The 27,723-nt window shown below is 44.7% G+C and overlaps 2 protein-coding genes across 2 annotated transcripts in view; one reads left to right on the top strand and one right to left on the bottom strand.

Annotated features, from left to right (window-relative positions):
• Window positions 1-27,723, bottom strand: part of LOC140723536 (NACHT, LRR and PYD domains-containing protein 3-like) — a 114,039-nt gene that overhangs the window by 38,968 nt on the left and 47,348 nt on the right. The gene's annotated exons all lie outside the window — the stretch shown is intronic.
• On the top strand, window positions 1,689-12,369 carry LOC140723559 (uncharacterized). The gene is made up of 2 exons (XM_073038130.1): window positions 1,689-1,735; window positions 9,959-12,369. Exon 2 carries the CDS (start codon window positions 10,370-10,372, stop codon window positions 11,591-11,593), a length of 1,224 nt encoding a protein of 407 aa, XP_072894231.1. The 5' UTR covers window positions 1,689-1,735; window positions 9,959-10,369; the 3' UTR covers window positions 11,594-12,369.

Below are 27,723 nucleotides of genomic sequence, written 5' to 3'. Positions count from 1 at the left end.
CATGAATTCCCTGCATGATTTTCTCCAGGGTGAATAAGACGATGAGCTCACTGTGGTTGTGACGTTCTTCAGGGCTCCGGACGAAGATGGTTAAACTCCTTCTTCCCCGCTCTTTTCAAAGTTTTGGGTCATTTTCACCAATTTTAAAGGACTGTGCCTCAGACAGCAGGGTTGTTGCAATTGTTACGGACCAGCAGCAACAGATCACTAATGGAGTCTGGTTTCGATGTTAAAACCACTCTCATTAGTATCTGCTACAAATATAAAAGATTAAATGAAATAAACAGAAGTTTATTTGCTTATATACAGCTCCCGAACTCTCAAGCTTGAGAAACAATGCTTAAAGTCTTAAGATGATAAAGTGGAAAAGTTCAGTAATCCACGGAATAAGTGAGTGAGAGGAGAGATGTGTAAATCCACACGAACGTCTAGAGAGAAGGCAATTACGAAGAATTCCACACACATTCCACGCTGGGTAAACGAAATAACAGTCGCCGAAGATCTTATCCCTCGATTCGTTCCGAAATCCACTTAGAAATATCAGCAGGTGACAGTGGCAGGAATATCGTCTTCAAGTGGTTACCACAGAACACCCCGATTCCACGTAAGGGCCAACAAAAGTGATACCACAGGATACTCCAACAAATCCACACATATGGATTATACGAAGTGACAGTCACACATCTGTTGTGCACTGCGTGCCGATGATCAACCCAATCTTTTGGGCATAGCAGTGACAAGCTGAAGTCTCTCTCTCTCTCTCTCTCTCTCTCTCTCTCTCTCTCTCTCTCTCTCTCTCTCTCTCTCTCTCTCTCTCTCTCTCTCTCTCTCTCACTCTCACTCTCACTTTCACTCTCACTCTCACTCTCCCTCTCCCTCCCCCTCCCCCTCCCTCTCTCCCCCCCACTGTCTCTGCTGCAGCGCGTGTGTGACGTCACAGCCCCGCCTCACTCAGGCACTTAAAGCGACACTCACACTAAACGAATCTGCGATCTCGCAACACAATGCACCTCTAAAGTCTGACAACAGACTAGCGAGTGAAACTTCGGTGTTGCAGAATCAGAAACCAAAGTGTTGCCAGCCTGAGTCACGTCTTTGGGGCTCCAGAGAGAGAATGGTCTAGACTTTACGAGGAGGAAGAGGAAGAGGAAACAGACCAGCAGGATATGGCTACAAAAGGAAGATCAGAAAAATTTGGAAACTGGTTGACCCAAAAAAAAAGATGGTTAGTTTCTGCAAAATACTGGTGGTAACCAAAAGATCAGGCAACAATTGTGGAGAGGAATAAATAAACAACTTTTAGACCGAGCCTCTTCAGCATGTCTAGACTGTGTACTCCGCTGCTTAGTTGCTGCCTGAGCTGCAGATTTCCTCCAGCATTTTGTGTGTGAGCGTCTCTGTATGTCCAGCAACTGCAGAATCTCCTGCTTTATATCTGCATTTTACTTTGGCATTAGATACACGTTGATATTGAGTACATTGTTTACGTGAGCCGCTTTCTGCGTTAAAAGAGCTGCAGGTTTTTGTTATACACCCGAAAAAGAATGAGATATGGACATTGAACCGGTGCTTCAAGAAATGTTTAATGGCACCGTTATTACCCATAAGGCCTTGCGGTAATAATTTTTATCAGGCACTGAAGAACTGATGAACTGCGCAGGCGTCAGGCTGATGACGTCCCCGAGTATCACGCATGCGTGCAGAACACAGAAGGCTTTTAAAATGTCGGATGCAGGTAAGAGCGATTCTCTGTGTTTTTATCTTAAACTCCGACTTCGGGACGATTCCTGTGAATTTCTGACACTGTGGCCAGCAATCCCGGGACAGTCCTGCTCTCTTCCCTCTCTCTCAGCCCCATTATCCGTACACGGACCTCGGGGAGCTTCCGGTTGATGAGGGAATGGGAACCGATGGATCTCTCAGACAGAGCTGAGCTCCAGCTGTCTAAATGCAAGGATTAGGAACTCGGAGAAAGGGAACAAAACCCATCTGTGGACACTTTCTAGAGGTCCAAGATACGTATGTTCCACGACCGCTGGACTAAGTGTGTAAATGTAGGAGGGGACTATGTTGAAAAATAGATGTGTTAGATTTTCTAAAATTGACTCCTTCTACCTTAGGCCACAAACTTATCTATCACCCCTTTTATATAGGGAAAAGCAGTATAACATTAGATGATCATCACCATAAGATGAAAGTTTAAATCTTAGCCTTTGTTTTAAATTAGCACTTAGTCTTTCCTGTGATTAGAAAATAGGAATCTTGGCTAAATTACCAGACATAAAGTATGGTGTGGTACAGTGCTAGCGTTGTAGATTAGCAAGGATTCTACTTTGGGTTGGACTTCCAGAGCACACTTACTGGATATCCACAGGACAGTATTGTTGAAGACTAAGACAGTACTTTCAAATAGAATTGGAAAGGAAATGAGAGCTTTTACCACCTGGTCATTTGCCACCTCTTCTTGTGATTCTGCTCCTAAATGTGAAGACATGGAGAAGTGAGTTTATAATTATGCCATCGAACTGGTTGTAAGAATGGACCACACCTATTAGTCCTCATTTGCTTTATTCAGAGCCTTGTCAATAGCATGAATAACTGAATAAACATTTCATTAGAATGGGGTGGATTAAACTGAATATATAGGATCTTTAAATTATACCCCTGCCCACTTATTATTTTCGCTGGAAAAGAGATGTTGAAATTCTAAGTAATCCTGACTAAAGTGTAATATGGTTTTAAAAAAAGCTCAAGGTCAAATAAGTGTGAGACATTTGTAGAGCATTTTATAGGAAGGGACATTAAAGACATTCATCATTCATGCTGATTTTTCCTCCCAGCACTGCCGAAAATACACAAACCACCCCACCTCCCTTCAGATCTACTCCGGGCTGTGCCTGATGAACCAGCCAAGATTAGCAGTTCACCATCTGTGAGAAAAATTGAGTGCAAATACCTAATAAGTTTGGGATGTGTATATTCGTCTCCCAATTTATGATGTAGGAGCATTGATATTATGCTGCTTTGTGTGTAAAATATACAATCCTCTTTGTACAAATCTTTATTAGCTAGTGAACTTACAAGTTTGCTTCAGGGAGTTAAGCTATTTAATTTTAAACAATAGCATGAATTGATAAATGTTACCAATTTTAAATAGCAAAAAGTTTATAGTATTTTTTTTTCGTGGGAAAAAATAAAAGGGGGAAAAAGACTTTGGGTCCGAAGTTTGAATAGTGTCATGATGTGACTGCATTTTTCAAAAGAAAAGAACAAAAATTGTAGTTATCCAAATGCAGAAAGGTTAATCCTACATTAAATGTGAATTGCGATTAAGAGATCCAAGATAATGTGTATTTAATAAAATAATTTAAATCAAATTATTGCTTTAAATCTACATTATACATTCAAGAATGCATTTTAGGTAGCTCAACACCTCATGCAGGTCAGTCAGGTATCTCCGCTCCCTTTAAACTTGCACGTTTCTGTTTCCCAGATGCCTTTGAAACTTACTTTGACCTTATTTTCTGAGCTTCTTTTAAACTTGCAGGTTATGTGGAACACATCATTCTGTAATGTGATGTCTAAAAACAGTGATTTGGAAGTGGGAGGTATGATGTATTAATATGAGAACATCTAATAATACAGAAAATCTGCTAGTCCGACACCCAAGACCCAACCATGGCAGGTTCACTAAGTTTTACTGTGGTTAGTCACAGGTTTGGAGGGCTGTCGCCTGAAAGTAATGATCATTAATCACCATCAATGTTACATAGTTCACACTAAAAATAAAAGCACAAGGGAGAAATCGGCCTCTGCAGCAGCTTTTTTTTAGAGCGCTCAGTGGTTCATTTGAAATCAGGTCCAGAATTTACCTGCACTTCTGATGGGAAATCTGTTGGATGTGTTTCTGACAAACATACACCCAAAAAATGTTATGAGTCAATGCACCAAGTGGATTGAACGCCAGCACTTTTGAATGGTGTGTTTCAGACTATTCTGTTTCAATCTTTATGAAACGTGAAATAATATGGAAGGTCTAGAACTTGATTGAGGTCTAAAAGATTATGAGAGGCATAATCTGGTTTCCCAGGGCACCAATAGCAAACACCAGAGGGCATATGTATAAAATTAAGGGAGGGAAGTTTAGGGGAGACATCAGGGGTAAGGTTTTTTTACACAGAGGTTTGTGAGCGCCTGGAATGACTTGCCAGGGGTGGTGGTGGAGGCTAAAACATTAGGGGTATTTAATAGCCTCTTGGACAGGCACATGGATGAAAGAAAATGGAGGGTTACAGGGTAGTGTGGGTTTAGTTCTTTTTTTTTAAGGTTTATATGGGTCGGCACAACATGGAGGACTGAAGGGCCTGTACTGTGCTGTAGTGTTCTATTCTATGGCTCTAAAATCTTTTACATCACCAGTTGAGAAAATCATCTTTGTTCTACCTCCAATCACAAAGAGGAAGTCTGCAGATGCTGGAAATCCAAGCTACACAAATTGCTGGAGGAATTCAGCATTAGTACTCTTTTCCATAGATGCTGCCTGGCCTGCTGAGTTCCTTCAGCATTTTGTGTGTGTTGCTTGTTCTACCTCCTCTCGGTCTGCACTTTTCTACCAGTGAGAACATGCTTCCACCAATTCTGTCTGGCTACATAATGATATCAAACACCTTTGCCCTGGCCAACAAGTAGCTTTCACATCACAAATGTGCCAGACTCCAGTGAGACAGACTACTGCCCTTCCCTTCATATTCATTGGCATTACCATCACTGAGTTCACCACCGTCAGTCACCTGGGTGAGACTTCAGGGGAAATATTTATGTACAATACTGTGTGTATTATGGTGATGCAAGAGTTGCTGGAGAATTTTCAAGTGGGAAGAAGTGGAGTGATATTTGGAAATCTGAAATTTAAAGCATCATTTAGCAAGAAAATCACAAATAGTGGATCCTTCATTAACCTGTTACATAGGTTGTATGAGAGTGCAGATGAACTCAATAAAGCCCAGAGGAGATTAAAGTTCTTACTGACAGTGATCTGAAATGAATATCTGTCTATATAAAATTCAGTTTGCACATGTTGTTGTCACTGGGTAAAAATTGTACAGCACAAGATTTTTGCACACACTGGTCATTACAAATTAGAGGGGACACTGGTGGGAAGGCGAGGAGACCTCCAGTGTCCCTGATGCCCTCACGTAGAAGGTGTATTTCAGCTGCACTTTAAGGAGTTGGAGCTGGAAATGGATGAATTCTGCATCATCCAAGCGTCGGAGGGTGTGATAGGTATGACGTGCAGAGAGGTGAGTTGCACCCAAGGTGCAGGACACTGGAAACTGGGTGAGAGTCAGGAAGGAGAATGGGGTTAAATAGCCATTGCAGAGTACTCTTGTTGCTATCCCACACAACAACAGGTGGACCATTTTAGAAACTGTTGGGAGGAATTACCTGGCAGAGGAAAGTCAAAGGGGGTGATAGGGGATTTGTTAGTTAGGAGAACAGAACTAGAAAGGGACTAATATCCCAGTGGCAAGGTTTGCCTGTTCTCCCCTGTGGGGTGGGTGGTTAAACTAAAGTTGCAGGGAGGATTGGAGCCAGAATGACAGAACAGATAGTGGAGAGGGTGAATTGAATTGAATTGACTTTATTACATACATCCTTCATATACATGAGTTGTAGAAATCTTTATGTTACATCTCTGTCTAAATGTGCAATGTGAAATTTATAATAGTTTATAATAAATAGTATGTACAACAGGACAGTCAGGATAAATAAAAGTACAATTGCATCAGCATGAATTAGTCTATCAGAGGGCCTGGTGGAAGAAGCTGTCCCTGGGCCTGTTCATCCGGGCTTTCAGGCTGTGATACCGTTTCCCAGATGGTAGCAGCTGGAACAGTTTGTGGTTGGGGTGACTCTGGTCCCCAATGATCCTTTTTACACAGTGGCCCTTTTTACACATCTGTTTTTGTCAATGTCCTGAATAGTGGGAAGTTCACATCTACATATGCGCTGGGCTGTCCGCACCACTCTCTGCAGAGTCCTGCAACTGAGTGAAATACAGCACCCATACCGGACAGTGATGCAGCCAGTCAGGATGCTCTCAATTGTGCCCCTGTAGAAAGTTGTTAGTATTTGGGGCCCCATCCCAAACTTCCTGAACCGCCTGCGGTGAAAGTGGTGCTGTTGTGCCTTTTTCACCACACAGCCAGTATGTACAGACCAGGTGAGATCCTCGGTGTTGTGTATGCCAGGGAACTTGAAGCTGTTCACCCTCTCAACCCCAGATCCTGGGTCAGCCTGTCTCCATTTCTCCTGTAGTCTGCAGCCAGCTCCTTTGTTTCAGTGACATTGAGGGCAAGGTTGTTTTCTTGTTACCAAACAGATGTCGTTCAGACCTCAGGGCATGAAATTATGATATTGTAGCCATTACTTGGACTTGCTTGCGCCCAACAGTCTGAGGGATTTCAAGGAACAAATCTGTAGAGAGATTGCGGACTATACCAAGAAACAAAGGTCGATAAAGTGAGTGATTTTAACTTTCCATTTATTGACTGGACTCCTGGGCTGTAAAAGGACTAGATGGGGTAGAGCTTATCAAATCTACCTTAATCAGTACGTAAAATTCCCAATGTAGAAGTGTGCAATAAGCTATTGGGAAGTGATCTAGGGCCAGTGACAGAAATTAGTGTATGGGAACACTTTGTATCTACTGATCATGAGATTCCAAGTAAATACAGAAAAACAGAGGCCTGGACCTCTCTTGAGATTCTAAATTGGAGAAAGTCCAATTTTTATGATATTTGCAAGGATTTGACAAGCGTTAATTGGGACAGGATGTTTTTTAACAAAGGAGTACTTGGTAAGTGGGAGTTCTTCAGAAGTGAAATTTTAAGGGTGTACAGTTTGTATGTGCCTGACAAAATAAACGTTGAATGGTAACTAGTGCAGGGAATCTTGGTTTTCAAGAGATATTGAGGCCCTGGATATCTCGTTCCTCTAAATGCCTCAGACTGTTGGGTGCAACCAAAACTCATTAATGACAACCTTTTCATAATTCCACTCCCGAACTCATCTGACTTCTCTTTAGTTGTCTTCTGTTGGATTCTAAAAGCTTCCGAATGGTCTTTTGCTCTTTTGTTTGCCCTCTCCTCTGATTTTATGTTGGTTTTGGATTCTCATTTAACCCACGGTTGTGCCCTGCTGCCTTTCCAATGCTTCCACTTCTTTGGGATGTATCGATCACTCAGCTCTCGAATTGCTCCCAGAAACTCCAGCCATTGCTGCTCCGTTGTCACTCCTACCTTTTCCCTTCCAAACAAGTTTGGCCAGCTTCTCTGTCACAGAAACATGGAGAAGTTCAGTGGAGAAACAGGCTATTTGGCCCATTTTGTCAATGCCACAAAAACATTCAAGCTCTCTAATGCAACTACCTGCACCGCGATCATCACCCTCCATACCCGTACCATCCAGGTACCTGTCAAACTTCTCTTACTGGTGAAATTGAGCTCATGTTCACCACTAGTGCTGACATCTCAGTCTACACTCTCACGACCATTTCAGCAAAGAGCTTTTCCAAATGTTCCCGTTAAATTTTCACCTTCCCCACTTACCCATGACCTCTGGTTGTCGTCCCACCCAACCTCAGTGGAAAAAGCTGCTTGCATTTACCCTATCTATACCCTCATAATTTTGTTTACTTCTAACAAATCCTCAAAGCAATGTATAATTTCCTTGTTTATGTTTAGAGCCTTTTTTAGGTGTATAAGATGATGAGGGGCATTGAGTGTGTGGATAGCCAGAGGATTTTTTCCCAGGGCTGAAATGGCTAACAGGAGGGGGCATAGTTTTAAGGTGCTTGGAAATATATGCCGATTGGATGTCAGGGGTAGGTTTTTTACACAGAGAGTGTTGGATGTGTCGAATGCACTGCCAGCAGCGGTTGTCGAGGCGGATACAACAGGGACTTTTAACACTCTCTTAGATAGTTACATGGAGCTCAGAAAAATAGAGGGCTATGCGCTAGGGAAACTCCAGGCAGTTTCTAGACTAAGTTACATAGTCGGCACAGCACTGTGGGCCAAAGGGTCTGTAATGTGCTATAGATTTCTATGATTCTATGAAATTCAAGGGAAATCTCCAAACGCACGGAGTGGTGACTAGTAGTGAATAGTGGGAAAGTTACTGGAACATATGTGCAGGAACCGGAAATATAAGTATTTGGACAGATGTGGACTGATTAAGTATAGGCAGCATGGCTTTGTGCATGATAGGCCATGTCTAACCAATCTTATAGAGTCTCTCAATGAAGTTATCAGGGAAGTGGATGAAGGCAAGGCAGTGGATGTTGTCTACATGGACTTTAGCAAGGCACTTTACAAAGTCTCATATGGGAGGTTGGTCAAGAAGGTTCAGTCACTCAGCATTCAAGATTAGACAGTAAATTGGATGAGACACTGTCTTTGGGGGAAGCCAGAGTGTGGTAGCAGATGGTTGCCTCTCTGACTAGAACCTGTGTCTAGTGGTGCGCCACGGGGATCAGTGCTGGATCTGTTGTGGTTTGTCATCTATATCAGTAATCTGGATGATAGTGTGGTTAACTGGATTAGCAGATTCATGACCACCAAGACTGGTAGGTGTAGTGGACAGTGAGGAAGACTATCATGGCTTGCAGTGCAATCTGGACCCCCTGGGAAAAATGGTTTTAGAAATGGAAAATGGAATTTAATGCAGACAAGTGTGAGGTGTTACACTTTGGTATGACCTGCCAAGGGAGGTCTTTCACAGTGACTGGTCGGGCACGGAGGAGTGTTGTAGAAGAAAGGGACCTGGAAATACAAGTCCTTAATTCACTGAAAGTGGTATCACAGTTAGATAGTGACGGAAAAAAAGATTTTAGCCCATTGGCTTTCATGAACCAAATACTGACAATAGATGGATATTATGTTGACTTGTAAAAGAGGCCTAATTTGGAGTATTGTGTGATGTTTTGGTCACCTACTTACAGGGAAGATTTAAAAGAGATTCAGAGATTTCAGAGAATATTCACAAGGATGTTGCCAAGTTTGGAGGAATTGGGTTATAAGGAAAGATTGAACAGGTCAGGACTTTATTCATTGGAATGTAGAAGATTGAGGTGAGATTTGATTGTGGTAGAGGGGCATAGATAGTGTAAATGCAAGCTGGCTTTCTCCACTGAGATGGGGGTGGGACTTCAACCAGTGGCCAGGGGTTAAGGGTGAAAGGTGAAATGTTAAGGGGAACATGAGGGGAAACTTCTTCACACAGATGGTCATCTAGGTTTGGAATGAGCAGCCATCCCGAGTGGTGCATGCGAGCTCGATTTCAACATTTAAGAGGTTTGTGTAGGTACCTGGATTGTAGGGGTGTGGGAGTGGCAGTTTAAATAGTTCAGCACAAGACTAGGTGGCCCAAAGGACCTGTTTCTGTGTTGTACTTTTCTACAAGAACCTGAAATATTACAAAAATTCACTCTAACCCCCTTTTAACAGCTGTGCGGACCAACCATTCATCTCAGCAGGAATTTTTTTATATGGTGTTAAAACTATAGCACTTTCAGTTAATAATACATAAAAGAAAATCCCAGATGCACATCCACACAGACAATTTGCGTGAGAGTGTTTCAGTTACTGTGGGGACAGGCACCCATGCAGCTCAGTGGGAACAGGGAATAATACCAATGGAGAGAGTCAAACTGAGCCAGGTCACAGGTTGGAGATGGCAGAAATGCCCCATTCTTATAGAGACAGGAAGAGCATCAGAGAATTGATGGTCATTCCAGATACCAGCACTCTGCCCAGTCAGAAGATGATTTCTCTGTTCAACTTTCGTTGAACCTCACTGTAACAGTGTGATACCAGATCAAACTTTGGCAACTAAAGTAATCTCATCTGAAATGTTGTCCTAAACCCATTGATGGATTTTGTAAATCTTTTCACAGGATAAAAATGAGAAGGAATTTGTCGCCGGGAATCTCAAACACGGCACGCCAGTTTTGCTGTCTCTGTCTGGATATTTAAGAAATGGAGCAAGAGATTCAATCGAGCATCCTTCCTGCTCAGACTGTGGAGAGGGATTCAATTGGTCATTTGACCAAATAGCAAGCCTGTCATTTTACACAGGAGAAAGGCTGTTCACCTGTTCAGACAGTGGGAATGGATTCACTCGGTTATCATGATTGAAGGTACATCAGCAAGTTCACACTGGGCAAGGCCATTCATCTGTTCTGTGTGTGAGAAGGGGTTCAGTCGGTCTTCCCACCTGTGGACACACCAGTCAGTTCACACCACACCGGGCAGAGGCTGGTCATCTGTTGAATTTCTGGGAAAGGAAATCTCAGTTATCTGACCTAATGGCTTACCAGCGTGTTCACACTGGGGAGAAGCCGTTCACCTGCTCAGTCTGTGGGAAGGGATTCACTCATTTATCCCAACTACAGAGTCACCAGCGAGTTCACACTGGGGAGAAGCCATTCACCTGTTCAGTCTGTGGGAAGAGATTCACTCATTTATCCCAACTACAGAATCACCAGCGAATTCACACTGGGGAGAGGCCGTTCACCTGCTCAGTCTGTGGGAAGGGATTCACTCAGTCATCCAACCTACTGGTACATCAGCGAGTTCACACTGGGGAGAAGCCTTTCACCTGCTCAGAATGTGGGAAAGGATTCAGTGACTTATCCAGCCTACTGAGACATCAGCGAGTTCACACTGGGGAGAAGCCATTCACCTGCTCAGAATGTGGGAAAGGATTCAGTCAGTCATCCCAACTACTGAGACATCAGCGAGTTCACACTGGGGAGAAGCCGTTCACCTGCTCAGAATGTGGGAAAGGATTTACTGATTCATCCACCCTACAGAGTCATCAGCGAGTTCACACTGGGGAGAAGCCATTCTCCTGTTCAGAATGTGGGAGGGGATTTACTCAGTTATCCCACCTACAGAGTCATCTGCGAGTTCACACTGGGGAGAGGCCATTCATCTGCTCAGACTGTGGGAAGGGATTCACTCGGTTATTCACCCTACAGAGACATCAGCGAGTTCACACTGGGGAGAAGCCGTTCATCTGCTCAGAATGTGGGAAGGGATTCACTCAGTCATGCCAACTACTGAGTCATCAGCGAGTTCACACTGGGGAGAAGCCATTCACCTGCTTAGTCTGTGGGAAGAGATTCACTGATCCATCCACCCTACAGAAACACCAGCGAGTTCACACTGGGGAGAAGCCATTCACCTGTTCAGAATGTGGGAAGAGATTTACTCAGTCATCCCAACTACAGAGTCATCAGCGAATTCACACTGGGGAGAGGCCGTTCACCTGCACAGTCTGTGGGAAGAGATTCACTCAATCTTCCACCCTACTGAGACATGAATGTGTTCACACCGGTGAGAAGTTGTTCAATTGCACAGAATGTGGGAAATGGTTCACTCTGTCATCCCACCTTCTGGAACACCAGCGAGTTCACACTGGAGAGAGGCCATTCATCTCCTCAGAATGTGGGAAGAGATTCACACGCTCTTCCACACTACAGAGGCATCAGCGAGTTCACACTGGAGAGGAGCCATTTACCTGCTGAGCATTGCGGGAAAGGAATCACTCAGTCATCCTAACTACTGGCACACCAGTCAGTTGTTATGAATCCCTAGGTTTTGTTTGCTGTGGACTGTCATTTTAAGAGAGAGAGATTAAGAAGGTGAATCAGTCTGACTTGCAGCTTGTTTACATCACTCCCAGCTTGTTTATTTTTAACTGAGGACACAGACACTCAGAGTTAGATGGAGATGAATGAGGAAAAATGGAAGGATTGAAACAAGGGAAATAGGTGCCAAGGGTCACTGTTTGGAATTTTCCTATGCCCACAAGTGTGGGTTAATTATCAATGCAGCGTACATCGAATGTGTGGTTGTCACCTCGTTTAATCGATAGGAGTGGATCTGATTTGGGGTATCCTATGAAGACCACTGATGTGTTAACCCTTGCCTGGGTGTGGTGTGGTAATTCATTTGAAGATGATACGCCTTGTGACAAGTCACTTTGCGTGATAATTAGTATGTGGATTTGGAAGGATGACAGATAAAATCTACAGTGACTGTTCTCTTGTTTTACCACCATGGAACATGTGGAATTCGACATAATTACCTTCCCTTGACATTTACCCTGGATTACAAATATCTCTCTCATCACTTATTCTGTGGTTGAACTGAACTTTCATACTTTACCATCTCAAGACTCCAAACCTTGTTTCCCCCGAGCTCAATAGTTTGGGAGTTTTATTTACACACATATATACACATAACACTGTTAACTTTTGTTTATCTTGCTTAAGTTACTATATTATAAGTAGATTCTAATAAAGATAGTTTTAACATCAAAAACAGACTCCAGGTGTAGTCTCCACGAGGAAATCTGCAGATGCTGGAAATTCAAACACACAGAAAATGCTGGTGGAACACAGCAGGCCAGGCAGCATGTATAAGGAGAAGCACTGTCGACGTTTCGGGCCGAGACCCTTCGTCAGGCAGTCTCAGGCAGTCCTGACGAAGGGTCTCGGCTTGAAATGTCGTCAGTGCTTCTCCTTATAGATGCTGCCTGGCCTGCTGTGCTCCACCAACATTTTGAGTGTGTTGTTCCAGGTGAGGTCTATTGGTGCTGATTCGTTTCTAAAGTTTTATGATTCATAACAAAATTGGGGCCTGCATCCAGGATATGAACATATATGAGGGCGTAGTCATTAATTATAGATTTCATTGGGGAAGTCCCTTTTGATTGATCTGTGTGTGGAAAATCAGCAGCGGATGCTGATTATTGTTTGGAAGCAGCAACCTCTGAGGCATTAGAGGATGCCAGATGGATTGAGTTGTTGAGTCTTGCTAGAAGGTTAAAACTTTCTATGTTGAAATTGGCAATGAGGAGGGCACAGTTGCAGAGGATAACAGCTGAACATTATATATCTGAGAGTGTGTTTAAAGTGGAGGAGTTGGAGGTGTTTCCTGAAAGTAAACCTAGTGAGCTTGAGCTCCAGTATGAGTGAGAAAAATTAAAGATGGAGGCTGCGGAAAGGCATAGGCAGTTTGAGGCCATAGAGGCAGAAAATCAGAGAGGAGGCAGAAAAACAGAGGCTATTCGAGCTGGAAAAGATAGAGTGGTTGCAGCAAAGGGGTCTAGCGTTAGACTCTGGTGATAAGTTTTGAGGCCAGTCAGGAAATTAAATTGGTACCCTCCATTTGATGAGACAGAGGTTGATAAATACTTCCAGCATTTTGAGAAGGTTGCTAAGAATTTAAAGTGGCCAACAGAGGGTTGGCCTATTCTCTTACAAAGTGTAATTAAGGGGGAGGCTTAGCAAGCCTATTCTGTTTTGTCAGTTGATGAAGCAGATGATTATATCATAGTGAAACAGGCTGTGCTCAAAGCTTACGAGTTGGTCCCAGAATCATACAGGCAAAAGTTTAGAAATTTGAGGAAATCTGTGAACCGGACATACGTAATTTGCTTATGAGAAGTCTGTGTGTTTTGATCGCTGGTGCACATATATGATGATGATAAATATATGATGATTTTAATAGCTTGAAAGGGTTAGCTTTAATTGAAGAATTCAAAAGGTGTGCTCCTGATGACATAAAGACATATTTAGATGAAAAGGATGCTGCCCACGTTGCAGGAGTCTGCTAGATTAGCAGATGAGTTTGCTTTAACTCACACGGTTAAGTTTACCCGGAGTAAGAGCTTCCAAAAGAGTGCCAGGGATCACCAGGGTAAACCAGAAATTACAGCTGGGACATGTGACAAGAGTAAGGACGAAGGGAAGCAGTTGAAGGAGAAATTTTCTGGTCATACTTGTTACTATTGTAAGAAAGCTGGTCATATGATGGCTAATTGTTCTGTCCTGAATAAGAAAAAGGAAAAGAAGGCAGTCCCAAATGCCTGTGTTCAGCATGTTGAAGCACCTGTAAACCCACAGGGTTCTGAACATTCTGTTGAGGCTCAGTTATGGACTGAGAGTACTGACCGAATTAAGAAGGCTTTTGATCATTTTATGTCAAATGGGTTTGTATTAGCAAAGGAAGGGTCAACCCAAGTACCAGTGAAAATTCTTCGAGTTACTGGGGATTCTCAGTCACTTATATTAGACAGCGTTCTAAAGTTTGGTGATGAGACTAACACTGGTGAGGTAAATCTTATTAAAGGCATTGGGGGTGGCATGGTTTCTGTGCCGTTGTACAAGGTAACTTTACTGTCAGGGTTGGTTTTGGGACCTGTTAAAATCAGATTATACTCCAGTTTACCATTGGAAGATGTTAGTTTGCTGTTAGGGAATGACCTAAAGTTGTTCCTGCAGTGCTGTTGACAACTAAGACAACCACTGACGACCCACAGATGGATTTTAACATTTATCCTTCCTGTGCAGTAACTCGAAGTATGGCTAAAAAGTCTGTCGACTCAGACAGTTCTGTGCAGCATGATTCTCATACCCATGATAGCCAAAATCGGGATTCAGGTTATGATGACTTGTCAGGGAATTTCTGCCTTCATTGTTTCAACAGGATTCAGGTTGTAAGTCTGATGAGAAAGATTTATCCCTGTGCAGGAAGGAGTTTATAGCAGAACAGAACCGAGACCCTGAGATTGAAGCTTTAAAAGAAACAACTCTCTGAAATGATGAGATTAAGAAAGTGCCAGTAGGGTATTATCTCAAGGATGGAGTGATAATGAGGAAGTGGAGGCCACCTGCTAAAATAGTGACTGAGGAATGGGAAATTGTTCACCAAGTTGTAGTTCCTAAATTTATATGGCTGTAATTTTAACTTTGGCCTGCAGTATGCCATTAGGTCGATATTTTGGAGTGAATAAAACTGTAAACAGGATTATGAAATAATTCTACTGGCCTAATTTGAGGAAAGATGTTGTGACCTTTTGCAGAACCTGTCACACTTGTCAAGTTGTGGGTAAACCGAATCAGGTCACGCCAGTGGCCCCACTCTGGCCTATACCTGCATTCGGTGAACCCTTTTTAAAATTTATAGTGGATTGTGCTGGCCCATTGCCAAAGTCTAAAGCTGGCCATCAGTATCTGCTAACTATTATGTGTACTGCATCCAGATTCCCAGAGGCAATACCTCTCAGAAATGTTAAAGCTAAAACTGTGGCGAAGGCCTTTACCAAGTTCTTTACTTCATCTGGTTTGCCTAAAGAAATCCAGTCTGATCAAGGAAGTAATTTTACATCTGGATTATTCCAGCAGGTAGTTTATGAACTGGGAGCAAAACAAATTACATCATCTGTGTACCATCCGGTATCACAAGGGGCATTAGGAAGATATCATTCTGCCCTCAAAACAATGACTCAGACATACTGTGTTGAAAATTGAAAAGACTGGGATGAAGGAATAAATTTGTTTTTGTTTGGAGTAAGAGAGTTGGTACAGGAATCACTGGTCTTTAGTCCATTTGAACTTGTATTTGGTCATAGAGTGAGGGGACCTTTGACCTTTTTAAAGGAACAGCAGATTGATGGGGATGTACAAGTTAACTTGTTAGACTTTGTTTAGAAGTTCAAGAATAAACTACACCAAGTCTGTAGTCTAGTGAGACAAAACTTAAAGATTTCTCAAAACAAAATGAAGTGTTGGTTTGATAAGTGGGCTTGAGAAAGAAAATACCAGGTGGGAGATAAGGTGCTTGCCTTATCTCCAATGTTGATGAATCCACTTCAAGCGAAGTTCAATAGACCGCATGAAATAGTCTCTCAAATTAATGATCTGAATAATGTTATTAAAACACCCGACCAACGTAAACTAACACAGGTGGTGCACATAAATATAATAAAGCCTTATTTTGACAAGCAGGCACCATCTGTGAGTGTTGTTGTCAAAACATATGAATCTGGCAACCCTGAGACTGAAACAATTGACTCGTCTGAGACTTTTCACAAGCCAAACATGGTCCCAGTTAGGCTAATGAACTCGGTTTTTCCAGAAAACATTGTTAACAAGCTGGCTCATTTGCAGCCAAAGCAACAACAACAGCTGAAGGAAGTAATTCTGATGTTTAAAGATTTATTTCCCGATGTTCCCAAGCAAACCACGGTTGCAGTACATGATGTAGATATTGGTAAAGCCAAACTGATTAAACAACACCCATATTGCATGAACGTCGAAAAGAGTAAATTGGCTGAGCAAGGAATTGAATATATGCTAGAAAATGGTATTATTAGTCCTTTGGCATCAGATTGGAGCTCACCCTGCGTTATTGTGCCCAAACCTGATGGTACTGTTAAATTTTGCACTGATTATAGGAAGGTAAATGCAGTAACAAAAACAATGATAAGGTTGGAATAGCTAATTTCTTACAAAGATAGATCTGTTGAAAGCGTATTGGTGTGTTCCATTGATGGACAGGGGTAGAGAAATTTCTGCATTTGTGACACCATCTGGTTTGTGTGAATACAATGTTTTAATACGAAAATACTCCAGGAACATTCCAGAGAATGATTGATTTTGTAATTCGAGGGTTAGAAACACACAGATGCCTATATTGATGACTTAGTTACAGGGAATGACACTTGGGAATAGCATATCTCTGCAGTAGAAAAGCTGTTTGACAGGCTTTCCCAGGCCAGCCTTACAGTTAACTTGGCAAAAGTGAATATGGCCATGCCAGTGTGACCTGTCTTGGCTATGTTGTAGGTCAAAGCAAGTTGGCTCCTGTTCGGGTAAAAGTCCAGGCAATTTCTCAAGTTCCTATTCTGACTGCTAAGAAGGCTCTTAGAAGGTTTCTGGAAATGGATGGATATTATCGTAAGTTCTGTAAGAACTTTGCTGCTCTCGCTCTTCCTCTGACTAATATCCTGAAGAAGGTTGAAAAGTTTGTTTGGACCAAGCCCTGTTAGGAGGCATTTGATTGAAAGTTATTATTTGAGATTAGGCCAATCAATGTAGTGCTGTCAGCAAATTTAATTAGAAGATTGAAGCTGTGGGTGGCAACACAAGTCATGGGTGCACAGAGAGTAAAGGAGGGGGCCAAAGAGACAACCCTGTGGGTTATTTGTCCTGAGGGTCAGAGAGACAGAGGAAATGGATCCCACTCTTACCACCTGCCGGCGATCTGACAGGAAGTCCAGGATCCAGCTACACAAGGCAGGGTGAAGGCCGAGGTCTCTGAGCTCCTTGTCGATACTTCACGCCTTCGTATGGCTACTGCTCTGCCCAAGACTGCAAGAAACTGCAGAGATCTATGGAGAACAGAGAACATCAGAGAAACAAGCCTCCCCTCCATGGACTCTTCCTACACTTCCCCTCCCTCGGAAAAGCAGGGCATGTACACAAAGAACCTCATAACCTGGACATTCTTGCTGCAAACCCGCTCCCACATTGGCGGAGAGATACAAAAGCCTTAAAGTGCGTAACACCAGGCTGAAGGACGGCTTCCTGTCTGCAGTTATAAGCCAAATGAATGATAAAATATACTCGACCTCACAAATTAACTCGACGTGACCCTGCACCATATGTCTATCTGCACTGCACTTTCTCTGCAGCCATAATGCTTTGTTACAGTTATTGTTTTGTCGTATCTCAGCTCAATGTACTGTTGTGGATAGTACGTCAGGCAAGATTTTCACTGTAGCTCAGTACGTGATGATAATAAACAAATTCCCCATTTTAATTGTGTGGAAATATTAGACAGACTGAGCTTCTGCTCTGGAACCACAGAAGAAAACTGAACTGTTGTCTTTCTGAGGAACGCAAATAAATAGAAAAGGCTTTAATCTCTCATTACGATCTGCGGTAACTTGGATCAGGTGACCGGTGGTGGGACTCCCATATCAATACCAGAATCAAGTTTAATAGCACCCGGCATATGTCATGAAATTCGTTCAGCAGTAGAACCTAATTTTTAACCATAGATTTTAACAATTGTGATTTAATATAAGAATATAAATATCACAATGTTAAATTATATAAATAGTGCAAAATGAAAAAAAGATTTAATAAACTATTTTAATTGTGCCGACTGTTTGACTGACTGGGTTGTTTCTTTGGAAGTAGTGGAGTGAAGCTTAACTGAATTGTACACATTTATGAGAAGCTCAGATAATTATAACAAGCTAAATTCTCACATAAGTGGGTCAGACACCCAGAAACATCGGCAGCACTTCAGCAGGTGAAAACAGTGGAATGAAACATGCTAAAAATATTGCCGAAAAAAAACATATTGTCCACCGCCAACGAGAGGACGTGACAGATCCGGATCTGACTGTCTTGTCTGAACGGGGAAAGATGAAGCTACACGTACACGTAGAGCAGTGACCCGCAGATGCTGCAGATCTGCGGAAAACGTGAACAGGAAAAGGGATCACATGGCTGCTTTGGTCTCTCACCTCCCCCCCCCCCCCCCCCCCGACAGATGTCCATTACTCACTACTCTGTGGAAAGAAGCAAACGCCGCTCAGATCTCCTCTCACCTTAAATGTATTAGACATTTCAACCCCCAGGAAAAATATATCGTCTGTCCACTCTATCTATTCCTCTCGTAATCTTATAAACGTCCATCCAGTCTCACCCCAGGCTGCGCCGCTCTGGAGAAAACAACACAAGTTTGTCCAGCCTCTCGTTATAGCTCATGCCCTCTAATCCAGGCAGTGCCCTGGTAAACCTCTTCTGCGCCCTCTCCAAAGCCCCGACATCCTTCCGAGAATGGGGGCGACCAGAACTGTATGAAACACTCCAGATGTGGTGTAACTAGTTTTATAAAACTGTGTTACGAACTGTAACGTTTCAGAAACGAACCAGCAGCAATAGAGTTCACACTGCTGGTTTTGATGTTAAAACCACTTTCTTTATTAGTGTCTACTTATAAAATAGTAACTTAACGAAATAAAGGGAAGTTAACAGTGTTAAGTGTATTTATGCGTAAATATAACTCCCAGACCACCGAGCGTGAGGGAACAAAGCTCAGAGTCTTGAGATGGTAAAGTAGGAAAGTTCAGTAATCCACGGAATAAATGATGGGAGAGAGATATTTGTGATCCAGGATGAAACGTAGAGAAAAAGCCGTTACATCAAGATAACCGTCAACGAAGTTCTTATCCGTTGAATCCGTCCACATACGAGTTATCAGCGAAAGTGACCTGTCACAGGAATACCGTCTTCCAGGGGTTATCACACAGGCAATCCCAGGCAAGGATTAACACAAGATATTCCAAAACCCACTCCTATGGATTTTACGAAGTGACAGCCACACACATTCGTTGTGGTTCCGTGTACCGATGATCAACCCACTCTTGTGGGCATAGGAGTGTTGCAAGCCTCAGCTGCGACTAACTGAAGCGATCAGCATTTCCAGTCTCTCTCTCTCTCTCTCTTTAGAATGGCCGACTGCCTGTCTGCAGATCGCTCTCTCTCTCTTATGGTTCAGTCCACAGTCAGCGCTGTCAGCCTGTGACTTACGTCATAGCCCCGCCTCCTCACGCCGGCGCTCTTAAAGAAACAGTCACAGTACGACCGCAGGCTCGTAACAGCAGCAACACAACTTCCCGACTTTTGAACTCAATGCTTCAACTAATAAAGACAACCATGTCATTTGCCTTCTTAACCACCCGATCAATCTGTGCAGTCTCCTTCAGGGAGCGATGAACTTGGAGTCTAAGATCCCTCTGATCATCGACACTGTTAGGGTTTTGCATTTAACAGTGTACTGTCTCATACATTCGACCTACCGAGCTGCCAAGATGATCATCACTAATCAAATCTCACTGAGATTTCTCAGGTCCTGTTGAATTTATTGCCAAGTGCACAAGTACGGGAAGGTACAGGAACAGAGAAACACTGACTTGTGGCAGCATCACAGGCAAGTGCATTCAGATAACACACGGAACACAAATTGTACGATTCTCTGTCAGTCACAATCTATAAATATGTTTTATGTCATTAACAATATATAAAATACATTGTGTCATGATCAATATTAAAATGTGCATTTTTTGTCAATAACAGTCTTGGAAATGTTGAATTTGGTCCCTGTCTCAATTCCTCTTGTAATCCACAACCAGCTCCTGTGTTTTTGTCACAATGAGGGAGAGGTTGTTTTTTTGACCCCACTGTGTCGGATGATGACTTCTTCTCTATATGCTGCCCCGTTATTGTTTGGGATTCGGTCGATCAATGTAGTGCCGTCAGCAAATGTAATTAGCAGATTGGAACCCGCCACTGCAGCCCCACAGTTGCACTCTGTACTGATTGTAAAGCTACGAAATTGCATGTGAATAGCCTCCCCTCCCCCAGCTCCACTCTTTCTGCGTCACCAGCAGACTGGGACATCTCACATCTCGCACCCTCCGCCAGGACATTAAACTGTGAACAACTGTGGTCAGGGACTGATCTCTGGGGTACTCCAAACGCTACCTCCTTCCAGTCTGAAAACGACCCACTCATCCAGACACACACTACCGGCAGTTTATCATCTCCAACGAAAAAGCCTAATCACCTACTCCCGATGTTCAATACCATTGCTGACTCTGAGTTTACCACCGTCAAATGCCGGGAGGGACATAATAATCAGAAAGTCTCCAGTCGCAGCCGTTTAAATAAAATGTTATCTCAGTGGGTGTGTGGCGCATGCTCAGAATGCGAAGGAGACAGACAAACTGAGCCAAGTCAGACTGATGAAGGGGAGGAATGATCCATTTTGATACAGAGAGGGAAGCAGAGAGTTTGATATTGTGCCTGATGCAGGAACTGTGGGCAGTTAGAAAATGAAATCTTGTTCCTCTAAATTGTTTTGAGATGTGACAGTGTTTTAATCAGAAGGCACCATGGAGACTAAAATTATTTCAGTTGAAATGTCCTTCACCCACTGACGTGGTTTGTAAACTTTTAACAGTGTAGAAAATTAAAACGATTTGTGTATGGGAATCTCGAACACAACAGCACGTTAGTTCCGCTCTATCTGTCAGTTCACCAGCGCTTGAACACAAAGTACACTGCAGGTGCTGTGGTCAAAGCAACACGTACAGGACGCTGGAGGAACTCAGCAGGTCGGGCAGCATCCGTGTAACTGAGCAGTCAACGTTTCGAGCCGAGACCGAAGACCGAGATCTACAGCTTCGCACTGGGAAGCGGCCGTTCACCTGCTCCGTGTGTGCGAAGAGACTCATTCAGTTAACCCACCTTGTGATGCTCCGGTGAGTTCACAATAAATAGAGGCCACATTTCTGTCCGGAGTGAGCAAAGAGTTTTACTCAATCATCCCAGCTGCTGCAACACCAGCAACTTCACATCAGGGAGGAAGTTCAAATCAGCTCCGTGTTAAATGTTTAACCATCACGGTGACTGAAGGCAGCTGCAGGTTCATGAGGGACTGTTACTGTCAGATTCTGCAGTTCTTGCGGCTGCTCATCGCACCCAGGACTGAACCCTGGTCACTGAGCATTGGAGGAGTCTGTTCTGCTGATGTTAGTCTTAAACTAGACTGGTGTTTAATATTGTGGAGCTGTGAAAGATAAATCAGTCTGTATCAAATCCCGCGTCTCACTTGATAGGCCACTCGGCCCAGCTGGTCCCTGCCCATGTTTCTGTTCCATATCAGTATATAAAAATCTATCCCTGCCGTTCCCTTCTCACTCTCCCTGAGATGACAGGTTGCAAATAGTCACCACTCCGTCGGATAGGAGATTCCCCTTGAATTTCATAGAATCACAGAAATCTACAACATATTACCAATGCTTTGGCCCACAATGTTGTACCGACCATGTAACTTACTCTAGATCTGCTTAGAATTACCCTACCGCATAGCCCTCTATTTTCCTAAGCTCCATGTACCTATCTAAGAGTCTCTTAAAAGACCCTATTGTATCCGGCTCTATCACCATCGCTGGCAGTGCATTCCACACACCCACCACTCTTTGCTTAAAAAAGTTAGCTCTGACATCTCCTCTGTACCTACTTCCAAGCAGCTTAACCCTATTCCCCCTCGTGTTAGCCGTTTCAGCCCTGGGAAAAAGCCTCTGACTATCCACACGACCAATGCCTCTCATCATCTTATACACCTGCATGAATTCCCTGCATGATTTTCTCCGGGCTGAATAAGACGATGTGTCACTGTGGTTGTGACGTTCCCCAGGGCTCTGGACGAAGTTGGTTAAACTCCTTCTTCCCTGCTCTTTTCAAAGTTTTGGGTCATTTTCACCAATTTTAAAGGACTGTGCCTCAGACAGCTGGGTTGTTGCAATTGTTACGTACCACCAGCAACAGATCACTAATGGAGTCTGGTTTCGATGTCAAAACCACTATCTTTATTAGTATTGTGACGGGGTCCTGAATTACCCCTATGAACTGTGTTTTTGAAAAGAGAGAAGGAGTTGTTGTTCAACACCGAACACCTTGTTGGAGAGAGGGAGAGGTGGGGGGGGGGGGGGGAGAGAGAGAGATGAGAGAGAGAGAGAGAGAGAGAGAGAGAGAGAGAGAGAGAGAGAGAGAGAGAGAGAGAGAGAGAGAGAGAGAGAGGGAGAGAGAGAGAGAGAGAGAGAGAGAGAGAGAGAGAGAGAGAGAGAGGAGAGAGAGAGAGAGAGAGAGAGAGAGAGAGAGAGAGAGAGAGAGAGAGAGAGAGAGAGAGAGAGAGTTATGGTTTCTCTGCAAGCTTGTTTACATTTTTACAAGGACACTGTCAACTTCTGTGTTCTTACAGAGAGAGAAGGGAGGAACTGTTTGATGGACAGCTGGGGCTCAGCACGGAGAGATAAGTAGGAGGTCCGCTGATAGACCACCAGACACATGGTTTTGGACACTGAATGAGCTTTGTTGTGTCCACAGAAAAAAGTGGACTTTGGAAGATCGATCAGGAGCATCGATCAGTGGCTCTCGCAGTGTGAAAAGGCTGTGACTGGTGGGGAGTTATTCGTGTGCCCATCCCTCGCCTGGGTTAATAACTCCACCACAGAAGAACGGTCCCGTTTGTAGTGGTCACAGTCGGTGACTTCCAAAGGATTTCAGAGGACGACGGGACTATCGACGGCGTCAGCTTACCTGAAGACTCAATACTCTCCGTCTCTCTCACTCCATCACTACTCGACTCAATCCCTCGAACCGAACCGTCATTCAATGTCTGTAGTGAGATGCTGAAGATGTTCTATAGGTCAGTTGTGGAGAGCGCCCTCTTCTTTGTGGTGGCGTGTTGGGGAGGAAGCATTAAGAAGAGGGACGCCTCACGTCTTAATAAGCTGGTAAGGAAGGCGGGCTCTGTCGTGGGCAAAGTACTGGAGAGTATAACATCGGTAGCTGAGGGAAGGGCGCTGAGTAGGCTACGGTCAATCATGGATAACTCTGAACATCCTCTACATAGCACCATCCAGAGACAGAGAAGCAGTTTCAGCGACAGGTTACTATCGATGCAATGCTCCTCAGACAGGATGAAGAGGTCAATACTCCCCAATGCCATTAGGCTTTACAATTCTACCGCCAGGACTTAAGAACTTTTTAAAAGCTATTATTAATGCTTTTTGAGTTAGTGATTTAGATGCATATCATATTTTTACTGAGTTAAGTATCGTATGTAATTAGTTTTGCTACAACAAGTGTATGGGACATTGGAAAAAAGTTGAATTTCCCCATGGGGATGAATAAAGTATCTATCTATTGTTAGGGTTAATTTGCGACTGCCAGTTCAGGTCAGCGTGATATTAGCAGACAGAAATACAAGGGAGGGAGCGATACAAGGGATCCTTTGTCTCTAAACTGCTAGTGTCACGTGATTCAGTAAAACAGGGAACTCGTGAAGAAATGGCATCGGACCAAGGACACAAGTGTCCAGCATTACCAAATATGTGTAGCGAGGGTTGGGCTAAGGGAAAAAGGGGTATAAATAAGAAAAGAATGTAAGGGGAGGGGAGAACGCGCCTTCCCAGCGGGGTCTTGTCTCCTCGCTGTGCCAGTTACGCTTCTGCATTAAAGCCAAGTTTTGTAATATTCCGGTGTTGGTTGTCTCTCTTCCTAAACCAACACAGGGCAGAATTTAAAGCATAACAATTGGTGACCCCGACGTGGGGAGGGAAGAGACAACAGGCTGGCGGATCCGACAGCAGACAACGTGCGGCCGCACCCCGACTAAGGTCAGGAAGTGCCTGTTATATCAAAGACTTCCACTAGATAGTTAAGTTACTGAGTTAGATCTTGTCTGCCGACGGATCCTCACCAACCCCAAATTACCTCGGGAAAGATTATTCCCGGTGCAGAATCGTGACTGGTAAGTGCTAACTTTGTCTTGTTTTGGTAAGTACTAACTTTGTCTTGTTTGTTTGTAGAAGAATCCTCCGCCGCCCACGAGGGGCATAAAAGTCTTCTGAGTGATGGTACCCGCCGCCCAGAGGGGCATAAAAGTCTCAGGAGTGAGGAGGATAAAAGTGTTGCCAGGTACACCACAGTGCACAGAGATACTGACGGCGCCTACCTTAGACTGGTTGTTAAGAGGAGAAATCTCCCACGCGAAGGTGAGGTTTTGAAAGGCGACTGTCCCACATTTGATTTTCTCCGTGCACTGGGGAGCCATGGAACACTTCAACTTTAAGTTACCGAAACTCAGACATTTGTGTGTTGAGTAACAGAGTATATGAGAGTTTTTAGAAATATGGTAAAATTGATAACTGTGCTTGTCTGGAAGCTAAAGATAATGAAAAGAAAAGTATCTCTGATTTCAAATCATTGTTAAAGGAAGGAGAGAAGGAAAATTTCCAGAAAATGATTTATTGAAACAGTTGCGGGAAGCTATTGTTGAGGCAGAAAAGTGTGCCTCTGTTGCTCAGCAACTACTTAATGATAAACGGCGGGAGGGCAGTGGTGTGCCTCCTGGGATGATGTTTGGTGGGGAACGGGGTGGACCAGACGGAAAGCTGACCAGGAGCCTGATAGAACTCCGGGCGTTGGCCAACGAGCTGAAAGAGCAGTCTGGGGTAAACAACCCAGTGGTAGATTGGCTGAATAAGACCTTTGGTAAGTGGGGAGCGTTCCTGGGACAGTTGGCGTTAGGACTGTCTATTTCAATTGCTATTTTTATCACGTGTGGTTGTTGTTGCATACCCTGTATCAGGACCCTAGTCGTCCGGACTATAGATCGAGCTTTGACTGGAAAGGATGGACCTCCACCGGCGTACCAAACGCCGGTGTTCCCGGTGGAGGGAGAGGACACGGCCCTCCCTGAAAGCGGACGCGCTATGGGAGGACACGGACTGGAATGGACAATGGCAAAGGGGGGATTGTGAATTTGTTCTTGAATAAGTTTTCAGAAATGTTGCGTGCTACTTGTAAAAATTGCTGATGCTTAGGGAACCCCTACCCATACTTTGTGACCCTAGGTCGGACAAATCAGGAAATGCAAAAAGGGAGGGCATGCCAAAGAGTGCCGGGGGGACGCTCGCCTCCCTGCCTGGTCCCGACAGCCGCGGAAAAGCTTGTAAGGGATGTGGCCTCGGGGAGGCCAAGGGAGGGAATGTTAGGGTTAATTTGCGACTGCCAGTTCAGGTCAGCGTGATATTAGCAGACAGAAATACAAGGGAGGGAGCGAAACAAGGGATCCTTTGTCTCGAAACTGCAAGTGTCACGTGATTCAGTAAAAACTGGGAATTCGTGAAAAAATTGATATCAGACCAATTAGAAGGGCAAAAGTGTCCAATATTACCAAATATGTATAACAAAGTTCAGCATTATCAGATATGTGTAGTGGGGGTTGGGCTAAGGGAAAAAGGGGTATAACTAAGAAAAGAATGTAAGGGGAGGGGAGAACGCGCCTTCCCAGCGGGGTCTTGTCTCCTCGCTGTGCCAGTTACGCTTCTGCATTAAAGCCAAGTTTTGTAATATTCCGGTGTTGGTTGTCTCTCTTCCTAAACCAACACAGGGCAGAATTTAAAGCCCAACAGTCTGAACCCGGGTGTGTGTGATGGGACGATGTGGGGGTAGCTTCACTCTGTGACTGTGCCGGGGGAGTGTCTGATGGACGGTGTGGAGGGAGCTTCATTCTATGTCTGACCCCAGGAGTGTGTGCTGGTACAATGCAGAGGGAGATTCACTCTGTGTCTGACCCCGGGAGTGTGTGTGACGTGACGGTGCGGAGGGAGCTTCACCCTGTGTCTGACCCCGGGAGTGTGTGATGGGACGGTGCGGAGAGAGATTCACTCTGTGTCTGACCCCGGGAGTGTGTGATGGGACGGTGTTGAGGGAGATTCACTCTGTGTCTGACCCCGGGAGTGTGTGATGGGACGGTGTGGAGGGAGATTGTCTCTGTGTCTGACCCCGGGAGTGTGTGATGGGATGATGTGGAGGGAGATTCACACTGTGTCTGACCCCGGGAGTGTGTGATGGGACAGTGTGGAGGGAGATTCACTCTGTGTCTGACCCCGGGAGTGTGTGTGACGTGACGGTGTGGAGGGAGATTCACTCTGAGTCTGACCCCGGGAGAGTGTGATGGGATGGTGCCGTGGGAGATTCACTGTGTGTCTGACCCCGGGAGAGTGTGATGGGACGGTGCGGACGGAGATTCAATCTGTGCATGACCGGGGAGTGTGTGATCCGACGGTGTGGAGGTAGATTCACTCTGTGTCTGACCCGGGGAGTGTGTGATGGGACGGTGCGGAGGGAGATTCACTCTGTGTCTGACCCCGGGAGTGTGTGATGGGACGGTGCGGAGGGAGATTCACTTTCTGTCTGACCCCGGGAGTGTGTCATGGGACGGTGTTGAGGGAGCTTCACTCTGTGTCTGACCCCGGGAGTGTGTAATGGGACGGTGCTGAGGGAGCTTCACCCTGTGTCTGACCCCGGGAGTGTGTGATGGGACGGTGCGGAGGGAGAATCATTCTGTGTCTAACCCCGGGAGTGTGTGATGGGACGGTGTGGAGGGAGATTCACTCTGTGTCTGACCCCGGGAGTGTGTGTGACGTGACTGTGCGGAGGGAGATTCACTCTGTGTCTGACCCCCGGAGTGTGTGTGACGTGACGGTCTGGAGGGGGATTCACTCTGAGTCTGACCCCGGGAGAGTGTGATGGGACGGTGCGGAGGGAGATTGTCTCTGTGTCTGACCCCGGGAGTGTGTGATGGGACGGTGTTGAGGGAGATTCACTCTGTGTCTGACCCCGGGAGTGTGTGTGACGTGACGGTGTGGAGGGAGATTCACTCTGTGTGTGACCCCGGGTGTGTGTGTGACGGGACGGTGTGGAGGGAGATTCACTCTGTGTCTGATCCCGCGAGTGTGTGATGGGACGGTGTGTTGGGAGATTCACTCTGTGTCTGATCCCGCGAGTGTGTGATGGGACGGTGTGGAGGGAGATTCACTCTTTGTCTGACACCGGAAGTGTGTGATGGGACGGTGTGGAGGGAGATTCACTCTGTGTCTGATCCCGCGTGTGTGTGATGGGACGGTGTGGAGGGAGATTGTTTCTGTTTCTGTCCCTGGGAGTGTGTGTTGGGACGGTGCGGAGGGAGAATCATTCTCTGTCTAACCCCGGGAGTGTGTCATGGGACTGTGTGGAGGGAGATTCACTCTGTGTCTGACCCCGGGAGTGTGTGATGGGACGGTGTGGAGGTAGATTCACTCTGTGTCTGACCCCGGGAGTGTGTGATGGGACGGTGTGGAGGGAGATTCACTCTGTGTCTGACCCCGGAAATGTGTGATGGGACGGTGTGGAGGGAGATTCACTCTGTGTCTGACCCCGGAAGTGTGTGATGGGAC

The sequence above is a fragment of the Hemitrygon akajei genome, unplaced genomic scaffold, assembly GCF_048418815.1.
Source record: "Hemitrygon akajei unplaced genomic scaffold, sHemAka1.3 Scf000118, whole genome shotgun sequence".
NCBI lineage: Eukaryota > Metazoa > Chordata > Chondrichthyes > Myliobatiformes > Dasyatidae > Hemitrygon > Hemitrygon akajei.
This window is presented reverse-complemented; position numbering and strand designations above follow the sequence as displayed.